Source organism: Mesoplodon bidens (assembly GCF_964165515.1).
Source record: "Mesoplodon bidens genome assembly, contig: HAP1_SCAFFOLD_120, whole genome shotgun sequence".
In the NCBI taxonomy this organism is placed as follows: Eukaryota; Metazoa; Chordata; class Mammalia; order Artiodactyla; family Ziphiidae; genus Mesoplodon; species Mesoplodon bidens.
This window is the reverse complement of record NW_027671363.1, coordinates 773,698-795,278: the sequence shown is the minus strand read 5'-3', so window position 1 is coordinate 795,278 and position 21,581 is coordinate 773,698. Positions and strand designations below refer to the sequence as shown.

The 21,581-nt window shown below is 44.4% G+C and overlaps 2 protein-coding genes and 1 pseudogene across 3 annotated transcripts in view; 2 read left to right on the top strand and 1 right to left on the bottom strand.

Moving 5' to 3' along the window:
• LOC308611499 (forkhead-associated domain-containing protein 1-like) overlaps positions 1 to 1,879 on the top strand; it is a 37,077-nt gene extending 35,198 nt beyond the window's left edge. The window contains exon 3 of the mRNA XM_081260247.1: positions 1,364 to 1,879. Within this exon, the coding sequence (XP_081116373.1) occupies positions 1,364 to 1,744 (381 nt within the window). The 3' untranslated portion in view covers positions 1,745 to 1,879. The remainder of the gene's footprint in view (positions 1 to 1,363) is intronic.
• Positions 1 to 21,581, bottom strand: part of LOC308611519 (centrosomal protein of 78 kDa-like) — a 739,857-nt pseudogene that overhangs the window by 316,185 nt on the left and 402,091 nt on the right. The window lies entirely within an intron of this gene.
• LOC308611512 (forkhead-associated domain-containing protein 1-like) overlaps positions 9,862 to 21,581 on the top strand; it is a gene marked incomplete at both ends in the record, with an annotated part of 60,047 nt that continues 48,327 nt past the window's right edge. Inside the window, 2 exons of the mRNA XM_081260255.1 lie at positions 9,862 to 9,880; positions 10,790 to 10,899. Of these exons, the coding sequence (XP_081116381.1) occupies positions 9,862 to 9,880; positions 10,790 to 10,899 (129 nt within the window). The remainder of the gene's footprint in view (positions 9,881 to 10,789; positions 10,900 to 21,581) is intronic.

Sequence of the window (21,581 nt, the reverse complement as noted above, 5' to 3'; positions counted from 1 at the left end):
GGGAATTCACCAGATTCTTGACTTGGCTGGGAAAGACTGTAGCTAAAAGACTGGTTTGGGAACCTGAGTGAGTGGAGAACCTTCCTCTTGAATACAATCCAGCTGGAGTTATAGGAAGTTCTGTCTGCCAGTGCTCCTATTTCGGAAGCATTCTGTCCTGTTTCTCATTCTGTGTCTGCAGTCTGCAGAAAGAGAAACGTGACCGCCACAGGCGGCAAACCTTTGAACTTAGCTTCTTCCTTGAAAAGTGTGTTTTTTTCTGCCAAGCGACTGGGGGTGGGGTTGGGGCAGAGAAGGGAGAGAGAGACAGAGAGGGAAAGAGCTTTCCAGAACCCCAGTCCCACCACCCTCTCCACCACCACCTGAGCTTGGTGAAGTCCTTAACCTCTCCAAGCCTCATTTGTAAGCTAGGAATAAGGAGAGCTCCTCCCCTTCAGGGCTATCACGAGAAATCGGTGAGTAATTACAATAAATGGTAGCATTCACGATGTCACGGTTTAACCACTAGGCTCGGGGAGGGACGGCCACAACAGCATTAACCAAGAAAAAGCCAGGTGTCAGCACCTCTCAGCATTTGCTTCTCCCGGTGTAGATGGATTTTGATGTGCTCTCTAATGAAAGTAGATACAGACATCTTCCGCCGGGTCAGATGAAAAAAGGTTCCCTCGATAGATATTTATGGAGCGTCTGCCAAGAATCAGATGTGGCAGATGTTGAGGGTCACAGGCTAATGAGCCAGCTGGGTTTCGAGCCAGTTGGGGTGCCTGCCACCCCAGAGCTCTCGGCTTCGGGGGAAGAGGTGGAATGGGAGTGCCAGGGAGACACACAGTGTGGATGTGTGTGTCCTGGAGAGCTGGGCTTGAATCTCGGAGATGTGTTCATTCATTCTTTCAACCAATATTTAAGGACCTACTGTGTATGTGCCAAGGGTTTATTCTAGGAGCTGAGGATACGGTGCTGAGCAAGGTAGACAAAAAGCTGTCAGCCTCTCAGAGCTCAGAGGTGGCGTTGTACCAGCTCAGACGCTCACTGCCAAATCTGTGGTCCTGGGAAAGTCACTAGGTCTTGCTCAGCCTCGGGCTCATCACAGAGCATCAGGGGTATTAAATGAGGTAATGCATGTGAATCTCTTGAGTGGGTGCCTGGCACGAAGGCTGCACCCAATAAATGGTGGTGCGATAGTGTGCAAGGTGACCCATGGTGGGGACCGCCATCCCAAATTTGGGGAGAGTGTGGGAGGGATTCTTGGGAGAAGTGACTTATACGCCGAAATCTAGGGCAGCAATTATGTCGCCGGGACAGAAAGGTGAAGACCACCCCAGCTGCTCGTAACCTCCCCTGACCCTCTTGTCTGCCCCTGCAGGTCTCCTTCCCATGGGTGAGGGGCCCAGCACCTTGGCCAAGGCCACAGCCACCTTGGGCCACCCAGGAACTGAACCAGTCACCCTCACCAACACAGACCCCCTTCTACCCGGGCATCTGGACAGCGCCAGTGCAGAGGAGCTGGTCGCAGGGGTCCCCCGAGCCCCCCATGGTCCCACCAGCCTCCCACAGGCGGCCCGTGAGTGCCAGCGAGAAGATGTTCTCCTTCAAGGTGGACAGAGCCGCCCACAGCGTTCCCATCATCAGGCAAGGTACTCATGGGCGCTTCCTTGGCGGCTTAGGGGAGGGGCTTTTGCTAGGAGGATGGGTCTCAGTTTCTGCTTTCCCCTTTTTTTTTAAATTTTTATTGAGGTGCAGTTGATTTACAGTGTTGTGTTAGTTTCAGGTATGCAGCACACTGAATCTGTTCAACATATACATGTATCCACTCTTTTTTAGATTCTTTTCCCATATAGACCATTACAGAGTATTGAGGAGAGTTCCCTGTGCTATCCAGTAGGTCCTTCTTAGTTATCTCCTTTATGTATAGTATTGTGTATGTCAATCCCTCTCTTCCAATTTATCCCTCCCCCCTCTTATTCCCGGTAACCATAAGTTTATTTTCTACATCTGTAACTCTATCTCTGTTTTGTAGATAAGTTCATTTGTACCTTTTTTTAAGATTCCACATATAAGCAATATGGTATGATATTTGTCTTTCTCTGGCTTTTGCTTATGTTCTCTGGTTCTGAAGTAGAACATAATCAAATGTGAAAAAATTGGGATAAGCAGAAAGTTAGAAAACAGTAAAAGATAAGCTGTCACCCTTATCACCAGAATTCTCCCTGTTGACTTTTTGGTACAAACTCCTCCAAGACTGTGCTCTGCCCATCTGCACACGTCAGTACCTCTGTGGTGAGTGTGTGTGTGTGTTTGTACATATATATGAATATATATGAATTTGTATCAGAATCTAAATTTATATACTTCAACTCAGATGTACAGACATATTGGTAACTGAAATCCCTCTTGCCTTAGGAGGTTTTTAAATATTTTATTACCATTTTACAGGTAAGAGGAGACTGAGGCTTATGGAGAAAATTATTTCTCCGGAGGTTATGTATTCAATCTAATCTAAAATAACACTTTTCGGTCAAATTTAAGGCTGGTTATCTCAGTGACTGTCACTCACAGCCTGGTCACTTTGGGGACACACAGCCATCCGGGTTTCCTTCTCCCCCCTCCCCCCCAGAAGGCCTCATGGCACTTGGGGAGGAGACTTCCTGTCTGTCACCATCCTCTTGGCCTTGCCAGGCTTACTGGCAGAGTAGCTGGGTCGACTTAGTCCCTGGCATGATTCCCAGGTTTCTTCTGTGGCCACTGGTGTGAAGGTTCCATTCTCTGTTTTCTGTGTCCCAGCCCCAGACCCCTCTGAGTCCCCAGGTCTCTCGATGCCTCCACACCCTTCCCTGGTCTCACTCAGGACCACTCACCTAGTCCCTTCCCTCAGCCATTCAAATAATAGTTATTATTCTGAAATAAACAGACTAAGGAGCAAATGAAAGGTATCTCTGCAGTTTACATCATCATCATCATCGTCTAAGGAACGCTCATGTACCAACCGCCCAAGTTAAGAAATTACTCAGCCATTTACCCCCAGCATTTTTTTTAAATTTAATTTTATTTATTTCTTTATTTATGGCTGTGTTGGGTCTTCACTTCTGTGCGAGGGCTTTCTCCAGCTGCGGCGAGCAGGGGCCACTCTTCATCGCGGTGCGCGGGCCTCTAACCATCGCGGCCTCTCTTGTTGCGGAGCACAAGTTCCAGCCGCGCAGGCTCAGTAGTTTTGGCTCACGGGTCCAGCTGCTCCGTGGCATGTGGGATCTTCCCAGACCAGGGTTCGAACCTGTGTCCCCTGCATTGGCAGGCAGACTCTCAAACACTGCGCCACCAGGGAAGCCCCCCCCCAGCATTTTAATGTGAAAACTTTCAAGCATACAGCAAAGCAAAAAGAATTTTATAGAGACAGCTCTCCTCCTAATTCTACCGCTAACACTTTGCTGTACTCTTTATTACATTTCTGTCTACCCATCCTTCTTGTCCTGCATTAATCCATCTTATTTTTTGGATGCATTTCAAAATAAATAGCACACATCTGTAGTCCTCCCCCTAAATGTTTTAGCACATATACCATTAACTAGAACTCAACATTTTTTGTCTCCTTCATGTAAAATGAACACAGAATGTGTATTAGTTATCATGATTGCATAACGAATTCTCCCCAAACGTAGCAGCCTAAAGCAAAATCAAACATGTGTTATCATCTATACGGTTTCTGTGGGGTCAGGAATTTGGCAGCAGCTTAGCAGGACGGCTGTGGCTCAGGGTCCCTCGTAAGGCTGCAGTCATCTGAAGGCTTGACCTGGGCCAGAGGATCCACTTCGAACACGGCTGCTCACATGGGTGTCAGCAGGAGGCCCCGGTTCCTCACCACATGGGCCTCCCCAGAGAGTGGCTCAAGCGTTCTCATGACACGGCAGCTGCTCCTCCTGAGCAAGTGATCCTGGAGGACAAGATGGAAATGGCAACATCTCTTGTGACTAAGCCTCAGAAGTCATGCTCTGTCATTGTTGCAATATCCTGATGGTTACCCAGGGCGTCACCCTCCAGTGTGGGAGAAGACTACACACGGGCCTGAAGACCAGGAGGCGGGGATTATCAGCAGTCATCTTGGAGGCCGGCTACCACAGCCTGCCCTCGGGTCCTCAATGAATCACACTCCTCCTCCTCTCTCCCGAGGCCCCCCAAAATCTCACCCCAGTAACAGCATCGGCTCAAATTCCAGAATCTCGTCTAAATCAAGTCCAGGTACAGATGGGGCTCATGGGTGTAGTACGTTACGTTCAGCTCATCAAGTACTACTTCCAGAAATCTGAAGACCTCTGAACAAAGGGTCTGTCCCTCACACACCCAGCACATATTGGTGGGACAGACATAGCATCACTGCTACATACACTCCTCTTGTTCCAAAAGAAGAAAAACAGGAAACACACAGGAGTCCCTGGCCCAAAGCAGTTCTGAAGTCCAGCTGGTAAAATATCGGCAGTTCCTTGACTGGGCTTCAGTCCAACTCTTGCCCAGAAATGACTTTCCAGGGCTCTTGGCTCTGCCCCTGGTCCGTGAGTTCTGCCTTCTGAGTCGTCCTCCCTTTCCTATGAAAGGTGTCCCCTGGATGTGGCTGCATAGTTTTATAGCCTGCTTCCTGCCTGTAGAAGCTTGGGGGTCCAGACGCTTCTTTGACTTTTGTGGGTCTCTGTCAGTCTGAGTTGGCAGTGCTTCTTATTGGGGTTCATCCTATCAGGCAAAAACCACGCCCACAGACTTTTTTGTCACAAGCCCTTCCACCATGGGCTTCTGCAAAGACTGACAAAGGACAGAAGCTTCTTAGAAGCCCAGTTCTTTGACCGAAGGGTTCTCTTGGACACTGCCCTGGATCTGTATTCTTAACAAAGGATTTTACAACCACACCCTCAGCTTCTTCTCTGGACTGTGTTTTCTTGAGAGTGCCCTTGATTTGATTTTTGCCCAGAACCTGTTTCTTATATTTCATTTGCCACCTGGAGAGGCAGGGAATTTTCAAGCCCAGAGCATTGCCCTGATTTAACAGCCCTTCCTTTAACTGTCTCTCCCCCTCACATTTCACTATAAGTAGCAAGAAGTAACCAGGCAGCACCTTCCAAGACTCTGTCTGGGACTCTCTTTAGCTTGACCACTCAGCCTCATCACAAACATTTTCTACCTTCCTCATGACCACAGGCAACGTGTTAGGAAACCTTCTGCCACCACCTGACAAGGATCTCTTAACCCCAGTAACATTTTCCTCACTTTTCTGAAACCCTTCCCTCACTGCCTCCTCAAAGGCCATCGGGCTTCTACTAAGACTATTCAGGCTTTCTCAAAGACTCTTGGCCAAAGTCCTCCAGCTTCTGGCCACTGTTCCATCACAAACCACTCCACATTTTAGGGTTTTTGTTAAATTTTGCACCACTCCTGGTGCCCAAACCTGTATTTGCTACTTATTGTTGCATAACAAATTACTGCAGGATGTAATGGCCTAAAACAAAAGTAAACATTTATTATCTCCTAGTTTCTCTGAGTCAGGAAGTTGGGAATGGCTTCGCTGGGGGATTCTTGCTCAGGCTTGTCCATGAGGTGGCAGTAATGGTGGTGGCTGGGCTGTGGTCCTCTGGGGGCTTGTCTGGGGCTGGAGGACCCACCTCTAGGATGGTTCACTCACATGGCTTTTGGTAAGAGGCCTCAGTTCTTCACTAAGTGCACCTCTCCATACGTTGCTTGAGCATCCTCAAGCTGCCAGCTCCTCCAGACAAGTGGTCCTAGAGAGTGAGGCAGAAGCTGCAATGTCTTTTAGGATCTAACCTCAGGAATCAAACTGTGTCATTTCTGCAATATCCTTGGTTACATAGAGAAGCTTTGTTACGGACTGAATTGCATTCCCCCAAAATGCATATGCTGAGGCCTCAATCCCAATATTGCAGAATGTGACCATATTTGGAGATAGTGTATTGAAATAGATGAGTAAGTTAAAATGAGATGATTGGGTGGGCCCTAATCCAAGGGCTGGTGTCCTTGTAAGAAGAGAGAGAGAGACGCCAGGGATGCACGTGCACAGAGAAAAGGGCATGTGAGGACACAGCAGGAAGGTGGCCGTCTGCAAGCCAAGGAGAGAGGCCTAACCCTGCCCACACCTTGATCTTGGACTTCCAGCCTCCAGAACTGTGAGAAAATGAATTTCTTTTGTTAAGACCTCCTGTGGTGTTTTGTTATGGCAGCCCCAGCTAACTAATATAAAGTCCATCCAGTATTGGAGAGGATGATGCAAGGGTCTGAATACCAGGAGACAAGAATCAGTGGGGCCATCTTGGAGACTGGCTACCACACCCTGAAAGGTGTTAGACCTTGAATGTGCTCACTGAGTTGTGCCAGTCGTGCACAACTATGTAACCCAAATTCCTATCAAGATATAGAACATTACCATCACCCCAGAAAGTTCCCTCATGTCCCTCCCCAGTCAATTCCCAGCCCCAGGCCCCAGAGGCACCCACTCTTCTGAATTCTTTTCCCGCCATGGATTAGATATTCCTGTTCTAGAATCTCAAGTACACAGAACCATGTAGTACATGTTCCTTTGTGGAAGGCTTTTTTCACTCAGCATAGTATTTCTGAGATTCATTCATTTTGTTGTATGCATCATGTTCTGTCTTATGAACATATATACAGGGTTTTTGGGGTTTTTTTTTAATGTGTCCTTTGGACACATGGCACATGGGCTGTTTCTTTTCTTTTTTTCACTCTGCCATTTAAATTTTTCCACTGTAATCACCGGTTTCTCCAGTGCCATGCTGAACTTGGGGCTTCTCTGAAGGACTTGGATTCCCCCTGGAGAAATGAAGGATGAGTCGTATGGCTTAGAGTCCCTCACATCTACCTGGGCTCTATCTCCTCAGCCTCTCAGCCAGGTCTCATGTTTCCAAACGTTTGCCCTCGTTCCCCTGACACTCTTGCCATCCTCAGAAAAGGACTTTCATCTTCCCGTGTCATGGGGAGTTCCTTTGTGTCTGGGCCTCTCTACTCCACGCTTTAGAGAAAACTCTGTGCTCCAGTCCTCCATGCTGTCTCTTGACAGAAAACACCTCTTTTTAAGGGTTCCGAGAAAGCTCTTTCCTCTCTTAGCAAAGCTGGGCTCTTCCAATTAAATTGGCTTACTGTTAGACTGTCACCTTGCTTTAGACTTGAAAAATTCTATTTGAAAACCCAAAGCCAAGGATTTATTTACTGCAGATCAGGTCAGGGTTTCTCAATCTTGGCACAGTGACAGGTGGGTCGCATAACTCCTTGTTGAAGGATCTGTCCTGTCCACTGTCGAATGTTTAGCAGCATCCCTGACTCCTACCCACCAGAGATACCAGTAGCAACACCACCACCACCAACCGCCCTAACTGTGGTACTCAAAAATGTCTCCAGACATTGTCAAAAATCAAAACATCATTTTGCCTGGGGGAAAAATCACCCTGTTCTAGTTAATACTCATCCTTCCTTTACCACAAGGCAATAAAACGTCAGCTCCAAGGCCAAATCTTAATGGCAAGAGCTCATGGGAGGTGGGGAAGAATACTGAGAAAAGAAAATATGTGGAGTGACTTATTAAAATAGCATCTTGATTCATATATATATATATATTTTTTTCCTAATAATGGGATCATATGAACCTAACATAGGTTAGGTTTTTTTTTCTTTTTTTGGCCGTGCCGTTCAGCTTGCAGGATCTTTGTTCCCCAGCCAGGGATGGAACCTGTGCCCCCTGCAGTGGAAGCACAGAATCCTAATCACTGGACTGCCAAGGAATTCCCTACCTGATTTTTAAAATTCAATAATATGTCATAAACATCTTCCCACTTCAATACATTGACTACATAGTGGTTAAAAGCATAGGCTCTGAATCCAACAAACTTAGGTTCACCCCTTGACTCTACCACTTACCAGCTGTGTGTCCTTGAGCAGGTGACTTGACGTCTCTGTGCCTCATATCTCTCACGTATAAAATGGAGATGGGAATAATAATGCCTATCTCACCGGGTTGTTATGAAGACGAAATCGTATCCTGCCTGTAAGTGCTGAGCACAGCGCCTGGTGCATAGCGAACATTCAGTAAATATTAAAATATTTAATATTTTAATATTTAAATTTTAAATTTTACAATCTTAATAATTTATATATTTTAAAATTTTAATATTTAAATTTTAAATATTAAAATTTAAAAATTAAGTTATTACCTAACCATGATTGTTATTTAACTTTTATTTACAACTTACAATGTCTTAAAGACACAGTTAAGGTGCACACATACTGCCCCTCCTGCAGACTGGTGATTATTGGAGCGCACCAGGACAGCTGGGGGTTGTTAAAATATTAAAGTAACTCCCCTGGCTTTTGGCCAACAGCTCATGCCCGAAAATTCTTAAAGTGCCTGCGTCCCCATATCCGCCGTCCCACCGCCCCAGCCCTCCCGACTCTCCCTGGGGCTTCTCCCCACTGGGACCTCCGAAGGATCCAGCATCTAGAGTTAAGCCGGTTTGGTCATACATGGCCCTTAGGTTCTTTTTGATAAATAACAGTAGCCGGTAAAGAAGTTTGCGGCAGGTGAGGGGTAACTGCTCCCGCACCTCCCTGCCTGGGTGTAAGGAAAGCAAGTCTCAGAGCAAATTCTAGCCCCACAAAGACTTTGAGTAAACACACCTTCCCCAGTAAAGGAACCCCCATCGATCAGCCTGTTCTGTAAGTTTGATGAAGTCCCCCCTCCGGCCATCATCTTGCAGGGAAGCGTCCCTCAAGACAGCCACGACAGGGTCGCAGAGGCAGCCGGAGTCACCCCTAGAGATGGCATCAGACGCCAGAACTCTAAGCTGAGACTGGACAGGGGCCCAGTTAGGGTCAGACCCCGAGGCCCTCCCTGGGGACACAGGCCAGGCAGTACCTTCCTCCAGTGAGAGCCGATTTCTTGAGGAATATGAAAACAGATGAAATCTTCCTCCTGAAAACTCAGTTTCCAAATTGAGATGCGCAATCAGTGTCAAATAAACCCCAGATTTCAAAGGCTTCATGCCTCGAAGAAAAAGAATATAAAATATCTCCATATTTTTTGTCGATTACATGTTGAAATGATGCTTTTTAATGTATTGGGTTAAATAAAATTGATCATTAAAAAATTCCTCTCTTCTTTTTACCTTTTTCACGTGACTACTAGAAAATTGAAAATTGCATTCTGTAGCTCCCATTATTTCTCTATCAGGCACTGCTGCTGTAGTCAGTTAGGACTTTGCTGCTCAGGATCCAAGAGAGTCAGATGGGGGCAGTGAGCTTCAAATAAAAGTTTTCTAATCATGGACCTAGTTGGGGAGGTGGAGGGAGAGAAAATGGGCAGCTGCTGAAGTTCCAGGCCCTTCTGTTCCTCGCGCCCCAGGGAACACTGTGGCCAGGGCTGCTCATTCAACACGCAAGGCTGTGCATTCTCTGGGCACCACAGGCCATCAGCTATGTCCACTAGAGGTTCTGGGGTCCACAAAGAGGTTTGAGACCTGGCTGGGGGGCAGGAATCTTTGACTCTAAAATGCATAAATAAGAAATACAGAAGCAAAATGAATAAATGATGAATGTCCACAAACATGACAGTGAGTGCTTCATCCATCATTAATGTTAATACTCATTAAAGTTTCATCACCACTGAAAACAATTTGTTCAGTTTCTCACTTCACAAGAAGATAAGAATGTGCAGTGACTGTCCAGAAACCATACTCACTTGGAAATTTAAAATACGCTGCTTGGGCCCAAGTGATCTCACACGTAGAATTATAGAAATCTTTACAAACGTTTCTACACCAATAAAAAGAAATGTATTCAGTGTTGATGTGAGTGAATTGCGAGATGTCTGATGTGATACAGAGTGGGGTCCCCAAACACAATGCCATAATCCCTGAAAGTCATATAAAAAGGCCTTGTAATACTGGGGTAAATAAGAAAAAATATAGGAAAGCTTAAATGGCCATCAAGTGGATCCTAGTTAAACACGTTTGGCACACTTGTACAATGGACCCCAATGCTACCCTGGAAAAGAACCAAGTACAGCCTCAAATACTGACATGGGAAGATGTTTTTGATATTGTTAGCTGAAAAGTAAGCTGGATAAGAATCTCTATCATGTAAATGCATTTTTGTTTCTTGAAAAGATATGGCTGCAATAAAACAAACATAGCTAATGTTTAGGGCTAAATGCTCTACTTGAGGGGTCAGCAAACTTCTCCTGTAAAGAGCCAGAGAGTAAATACTGTAGTACTTGTGGGTCACATGGTCTCTGCTGCAACTACTCAGCTCTGCCTTTGTAGCTGGGAAGCAGACATAAATAATATGTAAATGAATCACTGTAGCTGTGTTGCAATAAAACTTTATTTACAAACATAGGCAGAAGGCCAGATTTGGCCGCAGGGCCATAGTTTGCCAAGCCCTGCTCTATATCATTATTCTATTTAATCTCCAGATAGCCCTTTATAACAGAGACTATCAGGGATCCTGAATTATGTATGTGGAAACGAAGGCTTAGAGAGAGCAAATGACTTGCCCAAGGTCCTCAGCTCTTATGCAGCATAGAAAAAAGTCTGGAAAGAGACACACCACAGTGCATCAGTGCAGTTAACGCTGGGGAAGAGAAATGAGGCAGCTCTTACCCTTTCCAGTCCTCCTGTAATGCTTTCAGTGCATAAGTCTCATGAATGTGAAGGTTAATCTGAAAATATTCTTTAAGACTTTGGGGAAACTCACTGTCTCCTCTGCCTTCTCTGTTGACCTTGTGTGTTAGTGTGGACCAACGCCGCGGAACTGTCGGAACAATCAGTGGCCGAGGAAAGTCCTGGGACAGGGCCCTACAGAGAAATTTTTGTGGACCAGGACCTGTCCCAGCACGATAAGGTGAGGGGTCTTGGGGAAGCACAGAGCTACAGCAGCAAGAGGGACCATGGAGAGATTGCCACTGCCTCTTGTTCTCTGTGTCTCAAGGACTGTCCCTTTTTCCTACTTCCAAGAAACCACCTCTTCCTCCCAAGACATTCAGCCAGGTTTGGCCACTGCTCACTTTATCCCAAATAACATCTACAACTACAAGGTACTGAGCACCTACTCTGTGCTGGGCCATGTCCTGTACACTTGACATTTATTAGCTCGTTAATCTTCACCATCTTCAAAAAAGATTGCATCACCCTCACTTTGCAGATGAGGAAACTGAATCTCAGAGAGGTTCAGTAATGTGTTCAAGGCTGCCCAGTGCAAGGAGCAGTGTTAGGATTCAAAGCGAGGTCTGGTTAGCTTCTCAGCGGGTACTTCTAACTCCCACACAGTAATCACTTGGTCAACCTTCAGTGATGGAACAGTGATGCAAAAACACGTTCCTTGCAGGAGGACGTGAGCCCTGAAGTCAGGGAGGCCTGGGCCGAGAGACTCATTAAAGAACCAGAGAGGTTTAAAGCAGGGATGCGAGCAGAACAGGTGGATTCAAGCCATCCTGGGAAGGGCCCAGGTCAATTTCTCCCCACTTAGACACAACTCGAAAGTTACTCTAAAAGAAGCAGTCTATAATATCTCGCTTTCCTTCAGGGCCAGGGCCTGCTCCTGCAGCAATTCTCAGAGTTTGTGAGGAGCAGACCTACCTGGGGTTCTTGTCAGACACGGAAATCCAAACCTTCAGGAGGCAGGGGGTTCCAACCCAGGCATCCTGGGACCAGACTCTGAAAAATGTTGCAGAAAGGCGAGAAGCCACACTCAGATTCTGTATTTATCGCTGTGTAACAAGCCATCCCAAAACTTAGCGGCTTCAAACAGCAATTCATTATTCCCCAGAATCTATGGGTTGACCTGGAAGGTTCCTTTGCTCGTGTCCCCTGGCCTCACTCATGCGGCCTCAGTAAGCTGCTGGCTTGGCCAGGCTGGTGGTCGGTCTCCATTGGCCTCCTTCCCACATCTAGGGCCTCAGCCAGGACGCCTGGACTGGTGCGCCCCTTTGTGCATGTGGCTTTTCATCAGAGCACGGTGGTCTCGGGGTTCCCAGGGGGCCAGAGCAGAAGCTGCACAGCCTGTAAGAACTTGCCTGGAGATCATGCAGCATCACTTCCACTCCATTCCGTTGGTTAAAGCTAGTCACGGGGCCAGCCCAGACTAGAGGGTGGGGAAATAGACTGGATGGCAAAACTGCAAAGTATTTGTAGCCATTTTTCAACCTGCCTCAATTTTAACTTGGAAATATAGTGCAACCACTATAATTTTTTCTATTTATAGAAAATTTTTATAAGCCATTTATCATTTTTTCTATTTATAATAGAAATAATTCTTTCTCTTTATAAGTCGTTTATACCCTGACTTGCCAGGACTCCTTCAAGTGACAATAAACAAATTAGCTTGAGGGGGAGCATTGATTAGCTCATCTTATTGGAAAATTTAAAGGGCCACTAGCTTCAGGTATGGCTAGATCCAGGAGCTTGAATAATGTCATCAGAACACCTCCCCACTACCAACTTCTCCCCTCTGTTTCCCTCAGTGTCTGGCTTTCTTCATAAGGCTGGCTTTGTGTGTTAGAAAAGACAAACTCAGGCAAACAAGCCTACATGATCCAAAAGAAGGCAAGATCCTCTCCCTCTGTAATCGATGTGTGAAATCTCTGATTGACCAGCTTGGGCCACATGCACATGGGGAGGTGGGACAGGAAGGAGCAGGGCACATGACTGACAGTCCTACCCAGACCAAATGGAAGGAGGAACACTCCCTCCAAGAAGGGCAAGGGGACCCTCAGCAGGAAAGCAGAACCCATAGCTGTCCACTGCCCTCTGCAAACTTCTTATATTCCAGCACTGGCACGGGGCCTGGCACTTAGTTGCTGCCCGATGAATGTTTGTTGCATGAAAAATGAATAAGCACCTGGCTGATCATAACAGGGTGAAACAGGGGAAACTGCCCAGGAGTAGGGAATATGTCTGATGCTCTCTCTTGAAGTTTTGCCACCACCTTTCACAAGGACCCAAAGGAAGGCCCCTGGCAGCAGCTGGCTGTGTCAGACAGGCTTTCTCATGAGCGAGACCCTGTCCTTCCCCAGGTCACGGAGCTAGCAGGTCGTGAGGCTGACTGCACGGCTCTCCTGGGAATGAGCTGGCCCAGAAATTGCCCGTTTACCTCCTCCCGTGACTGCTTTGGAAAAGGCCTCTGGGGAATTTTTTCTTCTTCTTCTTCTTCAGTTTTTCTGACATTTTATTGATAACGTCTGGTGAGAAGTTTGGGGGAATTTTTTTTTCCTTTTTTGGAAAACCTAACCAATTCTTTGGCTGCAGAGCTTTTTCACTGGAGAGATGGAGGACAGGGTTAATTATACCTGTGGGTACAGTCTACCAGCAATTTTGTTTTTCCAGCCAAAAGTTTACATGAGCCCATGCAAATAAATCAGTATTCCTGTCTCATTTACTTTCCAGATTGAGTTACCTGGAAAAAATTCATACATGAATAGCCAAAAGAGGCAGGAAATATTAGAAGAGAGGAAAGGGAAAACAAATAGTTCAGAATGTTTTAAGTTAAAACAAATAACCCTCATTATAGGCAGAATGTGGTCAAACAGAATGTTGTTTTCCTAACTACCTTTTTAGGTCCCCAGTGTGCTAGGCTGAATATTATAAATGAAAACACTCTAAGTAAACTTTCTAGCAACAAAAGTTCCCAAGTGGGATGGTTGTTCTTAATATGAAAGTCTAATTCTCGGGGAAAGGAAAGTTTCCGTACCTGTGAGGTATAGACATCCATTACAGGGGTCTATATACAATTACCTCATTTTAAGCCAATTCTTGTCTCTATGAGATTTTCCAAGTGACAGAGATAGCCTTGAAAGTCTGCTTTTTCCCTCCCTGCCTGCCCTCACCTTCCCAAAGAATGATACCATATTTTTCCTGTCTTTCTTTAAATGGGCTCAGCCTTACACCCAGACCCACACCTAGTAAATTTCCCATCTGGCCTCCACCCAGGATGAAATAATTCTGCTGCTGGGAAAAGAAGTCAGCCGTCTCTCCGATTTTGAACGTGAATCTAAATACAAAGACACCGTGATAGCAAGCCTGCAGAACCAAGTGGCCAACCTGAGGCAGAAGCTGTTGGAAACAGCCGCCTCCAGGCAGAAGGAGAGGGTGAGCCCACCCAAGTTTCAGGTTCTGCATGAAGAGGACGATGCCCAACAGAGAGAGATCCAGAGTTTGAAAAACCAGGTAGGGCTCAGAGACAAGTGGGTCGGGGCCTTGCGGTCACAACACAGGGTGACAGCTCTCAGGTAGAGCCTGGGGGGAGCCAACCGGGTAGTTAGAAATGGGCAGTGAGCACAGCATGGTGAGGAGTACAGGGAGTGCAGGGTTGGCAAGTTTCTAGCCTTGTAAGAACAATATTAGATTTCATTAAGTGCCTACCATGTTCAGGCCCCGGTGCAGGTGCTTTTGGTGCATTAGCTTATTTATTTATTTATTTATTTATTTATTTATTTAATTTAATTAATTTATTTATGGCTGCATTGGGTCTTCGTTGCTGTGCACGGGCTTTCTCTAGTTGCAGTGAGCAGGGTCTACTCTTCACTGTGGTGCATGGGCTTCTCATTGCAGTGGCTTCTCTTGCTGCAGACCATGGGCTCTAGGCACGTGGGCTTCAGTAGTTGCAGCATGAGGGCTTCAGTAGCTGTGGCTCGCGGACTCTAGAGTGCAGGCTCAGTAGTTGTGGCCCACGGGCATAGTTTCTCCACAGCATGTGGGATCTTCCTGGACCAGGGCTCGAACTCCTGTCCCCTGCATTGGCAGGGGGATTCTTAACCACTGCACCATGAGGGAAGTCCCCTCATTAGCTAGTTAAACCTCAGTCTTCTGACACTTGCCATTCTACAGATGAGGAGACTGAGGCACGCTCAGAGATGCCCAGGAGCTTGTTACAGCTTGCACAGCAAGTGAGAGGCAGTGATGTGACTTGGGCTCAGCTCTGCCACCTTGTACACCTCATGCTTTCACACCCACTTTGCATTTCCACCCAACTCCTGTTGCTTCAGTGACCACTTCTCACACCCACCCGGACCCAGCCAGAAAGAGCTGGAGGTGGGGAGGAGGAACCCCACAGTGTTCCAAACACTGAGGCCTTTATCACACCCTGAAGGCAGCTGCTGGTTCATTTATAGGGAATTTCACCAAAAAATCTCCACCCAGAATGTCTGGATTTACCAGTCAACTTCCTTCCTCCTGAAACTAAATCCAAAAGAAAAAAAAAATTTTTTTAAGTTTTAAAGAACTACTTTAAAATTGGCCACTGATCTTGTACATAAATTATATCTCAACAAAGTTGATAAAAAAGCAATTGGTCATTGATGAATTTTGGCCTCAGTGCATAATTCTGCTTAAAACCGTAGTCAGATTTGGTTCAACATGGCGGAGTAGAAGGACATGCTCTCACTCCCTCTTTCGAGAACACTGGAATCACAACTAACTGCTGAACAATCTTCGACAGGAAGACACTGGAACTCACCAAAAAAGATACCCCACATGCAAAGACAAAGGAGAAGGCGCACTGAGACAGTAGGAGGGGCACAATCCCAGTAAAATCAAATCCCATCACTGCTGAGTGGGTGACTCACAAACTGGAGAACGCTTATACCACAGAAGTCCACCCACTGGAGTGAAGGTTCTGAGCCCCTCGTCGGGCTTCCCAACCTGGGGGTCCAGCAATGGGAGGAGGAATTCCTAGAGACTCAGACTTTGAAGGCTAGTGGGATTTGATTGCAGGACTTTGGCAGGACTGGGGGAAAGAGAGATTCCACTCTTGGAGGGCACACACAAAGTAGTGTGTGCATTGGGACCCAGGGGAAAGAGCAGTGACCCCCATAGGAGACTGAACCAGATCTACCTGCTAGTGTTGGTGGGTCTCCTGCAGAGGCAGGGGACAGCTGTGGCTCACCAAGGGACAAGGACACTGGCAGCAGAAGTTCTGGGAAGTATTCCTTGGCATGAGCCCTCCCAGAGTCTGCCATTAGCTCCACCAAAGAGCCTGGGTAGGCTCCAGTGTTGGGTCACTTCAGGCCAAACAACTAACAGGGAGGGAACCCAGACCCACCCATCAGCAGACAAGCAGATTAAAGTTTTACTGAGCTCTGCCTACCAATGCCACAGCCAGCTCTACCCACCACCAGTCCCTCCCATCAGGAAACTTCCACAAGCCTCTTAGATAGCCTCATCCACCAGAGGGCAGAGAGCAGCAGCAAGAAGAACTACAAGCGTGCAGCCTGTGGAACAAAAACCGTATTCACAGAAAGACAGACAAGATGAAAAGGCAGAGGGCTATGTAGCAGATGAAGGAACAAGATAAAACCCCAGAAAAACAACTAAATGTAATGGAGATAGGCAACCTTCCAGAAAAAGAATTCAGAATAATGATAGTGAAGATGATCCTGGACCTCAGAAAAAGAATGGAGGCAAAGATCGAGAAGATGCAAGAAACGTTTAACAGAGATCTAGAAGAATTCAAGAACAAACAAACAGAGATGGACAATACAATAACAACAACAACAAAAAAACAACACACTAGAAGGAATCAATAGAATAACTGAGGCAAAAGAACGGATAAGTGACCTGGAAGACAGAATGGTGGAATTCACTGCTGCGGAACAGAATAAAGAAAAAAGAATGAAAAGAAATGAAGACAGCTTAAGAGAACTCTGGGACAACATTAAACACAACAACGTTCACATTATACGGGTCCCAGAAGGAGAAGAGAGAGAGAAAGGACCCGAGAAGATATTGAAGAGATTATAGTCAAAAACTTCCCTAATATCAGAAAGGAAATAGCCACCCAAGTCCAGGAAGCAGAGAGAGTCCCATACAGGAGAAACCCAAGGAGAAACACACCGAGACACATAGTAATCAACTTGGCAAGAATTAAAGAAAAATTATTGACAGCAGCAAGGGAAAAATGACAAATAACATACGAGGGAACTCCCAGAAGGTTAACAGCTGATTTCTCAGCAGAAACTCTACAAGCCAGAAGGGAGTGGCATGATATACTTAAAGTGATGAAAGGGAAGAACCTACAACCAAGATTACTCTACCCAGCAAGGTTCTCATTGAGATTCAATGGAGAAATCAAAAGCTTGACAGACAAGCAAAAGCAAAGAGAATTCAGCACCACCAAAGCAGCTCTACAACAAATGTTAAAGGAACTTCTCTAAGTGGGAAACACAAGAGAAGAAAAGGACCTACAAAAACAAACCCAAAACAATTAAGAAAATGGTCATAGGAACACACATATCGATAATTACCTTAAACGCGAATGGATTAAGTGCTCCAACCAAAAGACACAGGGTTGCTGAATGGATACAAAAACAAGACCCATCTATATGCTGTCTACAGGAGACCCACTTCAGACCTAGGGACACATACAGACTGAAAGTGAGGGGATGGAAAAAGATATTCCATGCAAATGGAAATCAAAGGAAAGCTGGAGTAGCAATACTCATATCAGGTAAAATACACTTTAAAATAAAGAATGTTACAAGAGACAAGGAAGGACACTACGTAATGATCAAGGGATCAATCCAAGAAGAAGATATAACAATTATAAATATATATGCACCCAGCATAGGAGCACCTCAATACATAAGGCAATCGCTAACAGCTCTAAAAGAGGAAATCAACAGTAACACAATAATAGTGGGGGACTTGAACACCTCACTTACACCAATGGAGAGATCATCCAAAGAGAAAATTAATAAGGAAACACAAGCTTTAAATGACACAATAGACCAGATAGATTTAATTGATATTTGTAGGACATTCCATCCAAAAACAGCAGATTGCACTTTCTTCTCAAGTGCGCACGGAACATTTTCCAGGATAGATCACATCTTGGGTCACAAATCAAGCCTCAGTAAATTTAAGAAAATTAAAATCATATCAAGCATCTTTTCTGACCACAATGCTATGAGATTAGAAATGAATTACAGGGAAAAACCTGTAAAAAACACAAACACATGGAGGCTAAACAGTACGTTACTAAATAACCAAGAGATCACTGAAGAAATCAAAGAGGAAATCAAAAAATACCTAGAGACAAATGACAATGAAAACACGACGATCCAAAACCTATGGGATGCAGCAAAAGCATCCCATAGTTCTAAGAGGGAAGTTTATAGCTATACAAGCCCACCTCAAGAAACAAGAAAAATCTCAAATAAACAATCTAACGTTACACCTAAAGGAACTAGAGAAAGAAGAACAAAGAAAACCCAAAGTTAGCAGAAGGAAAGAAATCATAAAGACCAGAGTAGAAATAAATGAAATAGAAACAAAGAAAACAATAGCAAAGATCAATAAAACTAAAAGCTGGTTCTTTGAGAAGTTAAACAAAATTGATAAACCATTATCCAGACTCATCAAGAAAAAGAGGGAGAGGACTCAAATCAATAAAATTAGAAAGGAAAAAGAAGTTACAACAGACACCGCAGAAATACAAAGCATCCTAAGAGACAACTACAAACAACACTATGCCAATAAAATGGACAACCTGGAAGACATGAACAAATTCTTAGAAAGTTATAACCTTTCAAGACTGAAGCAGAAAGAAATAGAAAATATGAACAGACCAATCACAACTAATGAAGTTGAAACTATGATTAAAAATCTTCCAACAAACAGAAGTCCAGGACCAGAAGGCTTCACAGGTGAATTCTATCAAACATTTAGAGACGAGCTAACACCCATCCTTCTCAAACTCTTCCAAAAAATTGCAGAGGAAGGAACACTCCCAAACTCATTCTCTGAGGCCACCATCACCCTGATACCAAAACCAGACAAAGACACTACAAAAACAGAAAATTACAGACCAATATCACTGATGAATATAGATGCAAAAATCCTCGACAAAATACTAGCAAACAGAATCCAGCAACACATGAAAAGGATCATACACCATGATCAAGTGGGATTTACCCCAGAGAGGCAAGGATTCTTCAATATATGCAAATCAATCAATGTGATACATCATATTAACAAATTGAAAAAGAAAAACCATATGATCATCTCAATGGATGCAGAAAAAGCTTTTGACAAAATTCAACTCTGATTTATGATAAAAACTCTCCAGAAAGTGGGCATAGAGGGAACCTACTTCACCATAGTAAAGGCCATATATGACAAAGCCACAGCAAACATCATTCTCAATGGTGAAAAACTGAAAACATTTCCTCTAAGATCAGGAACAAGACAATGATGTCCACTCTCACTACTATTCTTCAACATAGTTTTGGAAGTCCTAGCCACAGCAATCAGTGAAGAAAAAGCAATAAAAGGAATCCAAATTGAAAAAGAAGAAGTAAAACTGTCACTGTTTGCAGATGACAGGATACTCTACAGAGAGAATCCTAAAGATGCCACGAGAAAACTGCTAGAGCTAATCAATGAACTTGGTAAAGTTGCAGGACACAAAATGAATGCACAGAAATCTCTTGCATTCCTATACACTAATGATGAAAAATCTGAAAGAGAAATTAAGGAAACACTCCCATGTACCACTGCAACAAAATAATAAAATACCTAGGAATAAACCTACCTAGGGAGAGGTAGGTCTCTACCTAGGGAGACCTGTATGCAGAAAACTGTAAGACACTGATGAAAGAAATTAAAGATGATAGCAACAGATGAAGAGATATACCATGTTCTTGGATTGGAAGAATCAATATTGTGAAAATGACTCTACTACCCAAAGCAATCTACAGATTCAATGCAATCCCTATCAAATTACCAATGGCATTTTTTAGAGAACTAGAACCGAAAAGCTTAAAATTTGTGTGGAGACACAAAAGACCCCGAATAGCCAAAGCAGTCTTGAGGGAAAAAAATGGAGCTGGAGGAATCAGACTCCCTAACTTCAGCCTATACTACAAAGCCACAGTAATCAGGACAATATGGTACTGGCACAAAAACAGAAATATAGGTCAATGGAACAGGATAGAAAGCCCAGAGATAAACCCACGCACCTATGCTCAACTTACCTATGACAAAGGAGGCAAAGATATACCATGGAGAAAAGACAGTCTCTTCAATAAGTGGTGCTGGGAAAACTGGACAGCTACATGTAAAAGAATGAAATTAGAACACTCCCTAACGCCATACACAAAAATAATCTCAAAATGGATTAGAGACCTAAATGTAAGACCAGACACTCTAAAATTCTTAGAGGAAAACATAGGAAGAACACTCTTTGACATAAATCACAGCAAGATATTTTTTGATCCACTTCCTAGAGTAATGGAAATAAATACAAAAATAAACAAATGGGACCTAATGAAACTTCAAAGCTTTTGCACAGCAAAGGAAACCATAAACAAGATGAAAAGACAACCCTCAGAATGGGGGAAAATATTTGCAAAGAAACAACTGACAAATGATTAATTTCCAAAATATATAAAGAGCTCATGCAGCTAAATATTAAAAAACAAACAACCCAATCCAAAAATGGGCAGAAAACCTAAATAGACATTTCTCCAAAGAAGATATACCGCTAGCCAAGAAGCACATGAAAAGCTGCTCAACATCATTAATTATTAGAGAAATGCAAATCAAAACTACAATGAGGTATCAGCTCACACCAGTTAGAATGGGCATCATCAGAAAATCTACAAACAACAAATGCTGGAGAAGGTGTGGAGAAAAGGGGACCCTCTTGCACTGTTGGTGGGAATATAAATTGATACAGCCACTATGGAGAACAGTATGGAGGTTCCTTAAAAAACTAAAAATAGAATTACCATAGGACCCAGCAATCCCACTACTGGGCATATACCCAGAGAAAACCATAATTCAAAAAGCCACATGCACCCCAATGTTCATTGCAGTACTATTTACAATAGCCAGATCATGGAAGCAACCTAAATGCCCATTGGCGGACGAATGGTTAAAGAGGAAGTGGTACATATATACAATGGAATATTACTCAGCCATGAAAAGGAACAAAATTGGGTCATTTGTAGAGACGTGGATGCATCTAGAGACTGCCATACAGAGTGAAGTAAGTCAGAAAGAGAAGAACAAATATCCTATATTAACGCATATATGTGGAACCTAGAAAAATGGTAAAGATGAACCAGTTTGCAGAGCAGAAATGGAGACACACATGTAGAGAACAAACGTATGGACACCAAGGGGGGAAAGCGGCAGGGGGTGGGGGTGGTGGTATGATGAATTGAGAGATTGGGATTTACATGTATACACTGATGTGTATAAAATGGGTGACTAATAAGAAAAATATAAATAAATAAATAAACATTTTAAAAAAAGAGATAGAAAAAAAAAAACCGTAGTCAGTGCTTGGGGGCCTTTGTTCTCTTGTGCTCTGTTTACTGTCTTTCCCTCTGTAACCGATTCTAGGTACACAGTTTCAGTCCTAGAAATGGTGCTCTAGAAAGGGCACAGATTGTGTATGGTGAACCTAGGAGATTCTAGCAGGATACTGTAGGCTCCATGAAGGCAAAGGTTGGGCCCAGTAACCTTCTAGAACTCTGTTAGGACTGTGGCTGTTTGTTTGTTCTTTATTCATCCATCCATCCATCC